Genomic DNA, 8,448 nt, shown 5'->3' on the forward strand with positions numbered 1-8,448 from the left:
GTGTGTCTTGCAGAGATGACTCTCCTGTCCTCCCAGACGCCATCCCTGGAGACGTCCTTGGCTGCCACGGAGAGCCCAGAGCAAAGGATGCTGGAGAAGAGGTCCAAGGTTATTGAGGAACTGCTCCAGACAGAGCGGGACTATATCAGAGACCTGGAGATGTGCGTGGAGAGGATCATGGTGCCCCTGCAGCAGGCACAGGTAGGAGTGTGGGGCGGCTACGATACAGCACTGGTGGCATGGGCTGAGGTTACTGAGTCCACGTTGTTCTTGGAGGTGGCAAAGCAGCAGCACGGGAACCCACAGAGGAAATTTAGCTATGGTGAGGGGAGCAGGATGCTGCTCACTGCACTCACAGAAATAATTTATCTGTTTGGGGATCCTGCTGAGCTCTCACCGTTGCTGAGAGCAAGAAACCTGGCAGCAAGTATCACAGATTTATTTCCTGGGGCACTAAATGTTCCTCTTCATTTGGTTTGTAGGTTAAATTAATTGTCAGAAGAAATAAAGTATGGGGTCTTGGCATGGGGACAGTTTGTGGGAGGAGAGGGAGCATAACGGTGAAGAGAGGCAGGGATGAAATTGCTGGGAAAGAGGAAGACCCTGTGGTAGGATGCGTAAGAAGTGAGAGTTTCAGTGCGCTGGGGGACGAGGGAGTGAGTACAGAAGTCACTGTGATGGCAGGAGGTCACACCAGGTGGCTGCTGTGAATCTGAGGACTGATGGGTTGCAGGAGGCCAAGGGAGGGTTGTTGGGTCTGAATGGAACATGTTCCCTCATCCAGGACATCTCTCTTCCCGTTCCCCAGATGCAGAACATAGACTTTGAGGGTCTTTTTGGAAACATACACATGGTAATTAGCTTCTCCAAGCAGCTGCTGTCCACCTTGGAGGCTTCCGATGCCATCGGTATGAATTCTGCTGTTACCTTTTCTCAGTGGGGTGGGATGAGCTTTACTGGTGGTGGGGCAGAACCATTTAAATGGTGGGAGAGGATCACTGAGGCTGGGCTTCCTCCCTGCTGGTCCTTATGTCTGCTTATCAGTCCACCAGCGAAGCCAAGGAGATCTATGTTGCCCCATGAGTCACTGTGCTGAGGAACATGGTACGCATGGCCCTCCGTGGCCCCTTGCCTCAAAGGGAACCCCACTCCTTACTCCTGCACTGCCAGCTTTTGCTGTTCAGGCCCTGGGCAACCTGTGCCTTTGCTCTCCGTGTCACTCCAGTGACCAGTGTCCCCACTCCTCATGCCTGGGAGAGCTGGATTGACCAAGCTCTCTGTGCTAATGGGTGATGAGAGGGTGTCCTCGTTGCTCTTGTAACACTGTCTTCTTGAGCTGTGTGTGTGGAAGGGGGACACTGGGCATCTCACCGTGAGATGTGCCAGTGTTGGAGGCAGGTGGGGACCAGCAGACACTGAAGCCCTGCTTTGCTGCTGTGTGCAGGGCCAGTGTTCCTGGCACAGCGTGCAGAGCTGGAGAGCGTCTACAGAGTGTATTGCCAGAACCATGATGAGGCCATCGCACTGCTGGAAACCTATGAGAAGGATGAGAAGATGCAGAAACTACTCCTGGACCTACTGGATAGCCTCAGGTTGGAGCGTCTGGCTGTGGCAGCTACTGGGCTGGAGTAGGGGGATCAGATTCCAACATCTCTGCCCCTCTGTCAGTAGTGCTTGGACAGTTCAGGTGGTGACCTGGCGAGGGGAGCTGGCTGTGTCACTGCATAGTTGACCAGGCTTTGGCTTCAAATGCCCCCCTGCTCCAACACACAGGTGCTGGGATACCTGTAGGCTCCCTTAAACTCTGAGCAGGAGCCAGCAAGGTACAGAGAAGGTGGCGTGTCCTGGACCGAGGGCTGCTGTTCCCCGAGTCCTACCCCACCATGGCTGGTGAGGAAGGAGCCGCTTTGCCTGGCTCAGCAACTGCCAGGGCTCCAGCTTGTGGAGGTTAATGCCCCAGGAGCTGTCAGCACCAGCTGCTGCTCTGGGGGGGCAGGGCTGCCCACTGCCCTGGCAGCATCACTGTGGGCGGGGCGAAGGCACTGGCTGTGGAGTTGCACGCCTTGCCACCCCATTAATTGGTTGCTTTTCTTTGCTTTTTGGCACTCTGTGGGCCGGCAGGAGCCTGTACAGTGAGTGGTAAGTGCATCCTTCCTGTTAGTCCCTGCTTGTCTGTCTGTCTTGGCCTGGCTGCTCCCTTGTAACTAACCTCCTGCCACCAGCTGGGTGCATGTCAGGGGCCCTAATGCTGCCTTGTGGAGGCATGGCTGGGAAGAATGGCGTGATCACAGCAGAGGCAATGAGCGGGCTACACAGGCAGGTGATGAGGTGAGGGGAGGTTTTGGGCAAGAAAAAGGTTTTGGGAGTTGTCAGTCACAAGGAGCCAGGAGAGCCCTGTGCAGGCTGCAGTCTTGAGCACAATCAGTGTGTCCTGCACTGGGAGTCACATCTGGACAGTCAGGTGGTGGGACAGAGTCTGAAGCAGGTGGTGCTCTGGTAAGTGTGGGTGCTTATGTGGGTCTGGTGATGGAAAGGATCCTGACTGGGAAGGGTGACCTGGTGTACGTGAGGTCTGGAAATCGGGGGTTAATTTGAGATTCCGGGGGTTCAGGAGTGCAGTGTGTTTGGAGATGTGACCTAGGGAATGCGGTAGATTTTGAGGTGTTGGTGTTCTGGGTCAAGTTGGGGTTCATTTGAGTGGACAGAATTTGTGTGTCTGAGCTGGACTGAAACCCGGTGCATCTTCTTTGTCCCAACTTCCCAGGGGCTGCACAAACTACATTAACCTGGGCTCCTTCCTCATCAAGCCGGTGCAAAGGGTGATGCGGTACCCACTGCTGCTGATGGAGCTGCTGAGCGCCACCCCTGAGGGTCACCCTGACAAGGCACCGCTCACAGCTGCTGTTCTCGCAGTCAAAGAAATCAACGTCAACATCAACGAATACAAGCGCAGGAAGGACCTGGGTGAGTAGCTGGACTGGGGAGCAAGGGACAGGAGTGAGCGTGCTGAAGTTGGTGTCTGTTTGCTCCTGAGCATTAGCTGACAACCACAGTCATGGAGCGAATCTGCCCTGATAGACTGTGCCCTCACAGCAGGGCAGTAGATTTTAAAAATCTGAGCATGATATACAATACACAGTGTAACACGGTACGCATCTAACTTTCACTATTTCTGGTGATATAGAAATAGGAAATTTATGCAGTTGCTGACCACCACATGGCTATCAACTGAAAACAAAAATAATGATAAGACAAAAGAATGTGTATTTGAAAGTTTAAAAATGCAATTTTAAACAACACAAATAGGGAATTAATCTGCTAGGGCAGCCTCTGTCTCACTGAGATTTAGAGACTAAGTTTGAAGGTGTATCTCTAGACAGGACACAATTGCAGAGGTGCTGGCTGCAAGAGCCTTCTGGGGTCTCCTGTCAAGCCTTCTGCTTGGAGCAGGAGGGGCACTTGGGATTGCAGAGGCTTAGGGAAGGGGAGAGCCAGCAAGGCAGTTGTTGATGAGGCACTGTAAGACATGGGCGTTGTGCTGACAAGGGTTCTGATTTCTACATCAATCTCTTCAGTGCTAAAATACCGGAAAGGGGATGAGGATAGCCTCATGGAGAAGATCTCCAAGCTCAACTTCCACTCTATCATCAAGAAATCCAACCGTGTGAGCAGTCACCTCAAGCATCTCACAGGCTTTGCACCCCAGGTAATGTGTATCAGCTGCAGGTGCACTTACAGTCTGCAGTGCTTGAGGAGGTGGTGGTGTCTGCTGTCTCTTCACATCCCTTCCCTGATGAGTAGCTCTGATTCAGCCAGCAAGGCAGAGTGAGCTTAGGGTCTGAACCACCCATCTCTGCTGTCCAGTTTGTGGGCAGGAGGCCCCACATCTCACACTCTGGGAGGTGGTGGAGTCCAGCTCTGCCTCCCTTGAGACTTTTTCTTTCATAGCTGAAAGACGAAGCCTTTGAGGAGACAGAAAAAAATTTCCGGATGCAAGAGCGGCTGATCAAGTCCTTCATCCGGGACCTTTCCCTCTACCTGCAGCACGTCCGGGTGAGTCAGTCTGGATGCGATGCCTAACCGGTGGGGCTTGCTGCGCATTGCCCCTCCTGCCTGCATGGTGTGTACCTGCAGTGCCTCTGGCCTGTGCTCCTGACCTCAGCCCTGCTGGGAGGTGCTCTTCTCCTGGACAGCAAGCATGGCTGTGCTGACTGCCTGTCCCTGGTGCAGGAGTCGGCTTGCATGAAGGCGCTGGCAGCAGTGAGCATGTGGGACCTGTGCACAGAGAAGGGCAGCGGGGACCTGGACCAGTTCCAGAAAGTGAATCGTCTCATCAGCGACCAGCTCTTCTCCAACTTTGTGAGTGAGGCTGTGCTCTCACATGCTGGGGGCACCCCTCTGGGGCCCTCCCTGGGGGCCTGCTGCAGATGGGCAGCCGCTGTGAGGCTGCAGGGAGGGTAACACAGCCTGGGCGGGGTGTGAGCACCCCTGTTCAGCTCTTCCCTCCTGAGGCCTTTGATGCCTGTGGGTTTATGATGTGTATTGAGCACGCGTGTTAGATACGCATTTATCAGCCCTACTTGAAGCGTTTCAGCTCTCTGAGTGGTTCAGGTACTTCCCATAGCGTTGCCCATGCTGGCACATTTACATAAGATTATAGAATAATTCCTGTTGGAAGGGACCTCTGGAGGTCTGGTGGGTGCTGTGGGGAAGATAGACCCTATTCTGTCCCGGGGAAATTGTGTGCTGGAGAGTGAGCTGCTGGTGTTCACAGCATGGCAGAAGGGAGAACCTTGTCTCACCTGCTCCCTCTATCTCTGCACACCAGAAAGAGCGGACGGAGCGGCTGGTGAGCTCACCCCTGAACCAGCTTCTGAGCATGTTTGCGGGGCCCCACAAGCTGGTGCAGAAACGCTTCGACAAGCTCCTCGATTTCCACAACTGCACGGAGCGAGCAGAGAAGCTGAAGGACAAACGAACGCTGGAGGAGCTGCAGTCAGCCCGCAACAACTACGAGGCTCTTAATGCCCAGCTGCTGGATGAGCTGCCCAAGTTCCTGCGCTTCGCTAAAGAGCTGTTTGCCAGCTGCGTGCGGGGCTATGCCGAGGCACATTGCGACTTCGTGCGCCTGGCACTGGAGGAGCTGAGACCCCTGTTGTCGGTGGGTTCCTTGAACACAGCCAGCACTCTGGGCTCACTGCAGTGCTAATCTCTGCACAAAGCTTGTCCCCGAGCCTCTCTGGGACCCATCCCATTGTCAGGGAAGCTGCTGCTGGAGTTTCATGCCTTGAGTGCATTAGGGAGGACTCCTGTGGGATGCTGTCAGGGCGGGGATTGCAGGGTCACAATGCAGTTGTGGGTGGAGGTGGTGGAGGCTCTGTCTGCTCCTGGAGCAGTGAGAGGAGAGCATTTGCCTGGGAGAATCTCAGATCCTGAGTCTGGGGACCACTCAGAGCTGGGTCCAGACAAGACTGCAAATCTGGGCCTGATACAAGTCATGGGCAGGGCTCAGAGCCCCAGTTGGCCTGGGAGCTGGCATGGTCTCTGCTGTAGCTCTTGGCCATTTTTCCCAGCAGCTGTCGCCTAACCATGACCCCCAACCCTGCTCTAATTACAGTTGCTGAAGGTGTCTGGCAGGGAGGGGAACCTCATTGCCATCTTCCAGGATGAGCACAGTCGAGTCCTCCAGCAGCTCCAAGCCTTCACCTTCTTCCCAGAGTCCCAGGCAGCTCCCAAGAAACCTTTTGAAAGGAAGAGTGTGGAGCGGCAGTCTGCCCGGCGGCAGCCCCTTGTTGGCTTGGTGAGTTCCCTCTGCCCCGTGTCAGGGCTTGCAGAGCCCAGGATGACCACTCATGCCTATCTTGCTCCTCTGCAGCCCAGCCACCTCCTGCAGTCGGATGACATCCGAGCTGCCCTGCTGGCCCGCTATCCCCCAGACAGTCTCTTCCAGGCAGACCGCAATTTCAATGCTGCCCAAGACCTGGATGTCTCACTGCTGGAAGGAGACATCGTGGGTGTCATCAAGAAGAAGGACCCCATGGGCAGCCAGAATCGCTGGCTCATAGACAACGGGGGTAGGTGGCTGCTCCTTGCCCTTGGCGCCTGCTACAACTCCCCTCCTCTGGTCCCCCTGCACCTCAATCTGAGCTCACTTCTTCTCCCTTTCTGCAGTGACCAAGGGGTTTGTGTACAGCTCCTTTCTGAAGCCCTACAACCCCCGCCGCAGCCAGTCGGATGTCTCCGTGGCCAGCCACTCTTCCAATGAGTCAGAGCACAGCAGCTCCTCTCCCCACAGCAACACCATGCTGACCTTCAGCCCCAGTGGGGCAGCCGTCACCTTCACTCAGAAACCCCTGCAGGACTCAACCTTCCCAGCAGACCTGTACCAGTCCTCGCAGCCCCCCTCAGAGACGGACTCCCCCTCTCTCCCCCAGCTTGGCTCTGGTGACAGGACAGCCCCGCTGGAGGCTGGTACAGTGACGTCTCAGCGCCGCTACAGCCGCCCCGAGCTGGGCTGCAGCCCTGGCTCTCGCAATGGGCACCCCACCAAAACGCATCTCAGGCCTGCACCCTCGGTGGAGGACAGGGACTCTGGGCTGGAGAGCAGCGAGTCAGAGGGCAACCAGGTGAGCTGTCTGAGGATGCTGAGGGCTGACCCCCTTTCTTCAGTGGGGCCTGAGTCATCCTTCTCCCTGGCAGCAGCCAGGGCGAGGTGGGACGTGGAGGGTGTTCTGTCCCAAAGGGCTGAGGTGGAGGATGAGACCTCCTCTTCTAGCAGTGGAGGTACAGACGCAGAGAACTAGATTGCAAGTGGGGGTGGCAGGTGGGGGCAACTCTTGCTGAGGCCGGGATGGGGATGGAGCTGGGGCTGTCGCTGTTTGGAGGAGGAATAAAAGCCTAGCCGTGTGCCTTCGTTTTCTGCAAAGTGCTGTGCGCACGAGCTCTGCAACATGACAGTGAGGCTGTGTGGCGTGACCATCCAGCTGATGCTCTCCCTCTTTCCCTCTGCCTGGCAGGTCTATTACGCTCTCTACACCTTCAAAGGCCGAAACACCAACGAGCTGAGTGTGTCAGCTAACCAGAGACTCAGGATCCTGCAGTTTGAGGACATCACGGGCAATCGGGAGTGGTGGCTGGCTGAGGCACACGGGAAGCAGGGCTACGTGCCCTCCAGTTACATCCGGAAGACAGAGTATACGTGAGGTGGCGGGCCAGAGCCTGCACCTCGTGCCTTGTTCCTGCCGGGACTGCCAGGGCTTCACTGGCCAGCCCCACAGCCCCCACTGCTCACCGTGAGGCTCCGTTCCTTGCAGCCATGCAGTGCTCTTGGGCCTCATCGTGTTGGCTGCAATTGGGAAGAGGACAGGTGGGCTGGCAGGACAGGCAGAAACAGGCAGCTTGCGTGAGAGCGGGGGTGAGTTCACCTGTGCTGTCTGAGCCTCCTATGTCAGCTGGGAGCAGGGGGGCAAAGCACAGGGCCATGGCCCAGGAGGGTAAGGCTGGACCAAGGCTCTGAGGAGCTGCTGTGGGTTTAAATTGTGGAAGGCTAATACTGAGTTGCTGGAGTCCATCTTTAGCCAACTAGTGTTAAAAGCAACCTGGGCCCTGTGGATGTGCCTTCTCAGCAGCAGGAGCCTGGTCTCACCTGTCTGTGCAGGACCCCAGCGTGCAACATCTACACACTGCCTGGGTCAGCAGCTCTGAGGTTTGCTGGGAGCAGTTGAGCTCCAGGGCTGGGATGGGCCCAGCCTCTGAAAGCCCCCACAGCAGAGCCCCCAGTGGGTGCTTCATCCCCATACTTGGTCTCCAAGGGGCTCAGGCTTCTCCAAGCTCTGCTGCTAGCAGCAGCTGTCGAATTCACATTCCCCAGCTGAGCCAGAGGCCCAGAACGCCATCTTCCCTTGTCAGCGCAGTATCTCCAGTGCCCAAGACCCGTCTTTGCACTGACTTGCCCAACTGGCTGCTCTGGGCTGTGGCAGGGCAGAAGGCAAAGCACAGGCTCTCCTCCAGCCTGATTTTTTGGGGACTCTGACCAGGATTGGCTCACCTATGCTTTCCTGCAGGGCACGGGAGATGGTGCTGATGTTCTGGGAGGGCAAGCTCTGCCCTGGGAGGGATGTGGCGCCCTTTGCCAGAGTGGTGTGTCTTACCCGCTGCTGCTGTGCCCTGAGGGAGGGAGGCTCCCTTCTCTTGGGGCGATGTTTGTATCTATCCCCTGTACTGCTGCTCTGTAAATAAAGATGTGTCCAAGTGTACAAGAGGTGCCTGTGCAAGTGTGGGGAGAGCCAAGAGGAGTGCCTGGTCAGTGCTGGGCTGGTGGGGGGACAAAGCCCACAGAAGTCATGCAGACCCTGCAGGGCCAGGAAGAATATTGCCATTTCAGTGGGGTCCAGCGTGCCTCTGCCTTGGTGTTTGTGCCAGCTGCAGCGCAGGCACTAGGAAACCCTC

General features: G+C 56.3%; 1 protein-coding gene across 6 annotated transcripts in view; it reads left to right on the forward strand.

The window, feature by feature from the left end:
• Positions 1-8,260, forward strand: part of DNMBP (dynamin binding protein) — a 34,186-nt gene extending 25,926 nt beyond the window's left edge. For 5 of the 6 annotated variants that reach the window (XM_086752487.1, XM_086752488.1, XM_086752489.1 and 2 more), the window contains 13 exons: positions 14-201; positions 809-908; positions 1,445-1,592; positions 2,122-2,139; positions 2,765-2,964; positions 3,576-3,706; positions 3,949-4,053; positions 4,231-4,359; positions 4,829-5,161; positions 5,618-5,800; positions 5,876-6,074; positions 6,172-6,626; positions 7,017-8,260. In XM_086752487.1, coding sequence (XP_086608613.1) covers positions 14-201; positions 809-908; positions 1,445-1,592; positions 2,122-2,139; positions 2,765-2,964; positions 3,576-3,706; positions 3,949-4,053; positions 4,231-4,359; positions 4,829-5,161; positions 5,618-5,800; positions 5,876-6,074; positions 6,172-6,626; positions 7,017-7,202 — 2,375 coding nt within the window. In that variant the 3' untranslated portion in view covers positions 7,203-8,260. The remainder of the gene's footprint in view (positions 1-13; positions 202-808; positions 909-1,444; positions 1,593-2,121; positions 2,140-2,764; positions 2,965-3,575; positions 3,707-3,948; positions 4,054-4,230; positions 4,360-4,828; positions 5,162-5,617; positions 5,801-5,875; positions 6,075-6,171; positions 6,627-7,016) is intronic. The other variant, XM_086752490.1, reaches the window with a different exon arrangement.
• The last annotated feature ends 188 nt before the right edge of the window (positions 8,261-8,448 follow it).

Source organism: Chlamydotis macqueenii, chromosome 7 (assembly GCF_036417535.1).
Source record: "Chlamydotis macqueenii isolate bChlMac1 chromosome 7, bChlMac1.mat, whole genome shotgun sequence".
Taxonomy (NCBI): Eukaryota; Metazoa; Chordata; class Aves; order Otidiformes; family Otididae; genus Chlamydotis; species Chlamydotis macqueenii.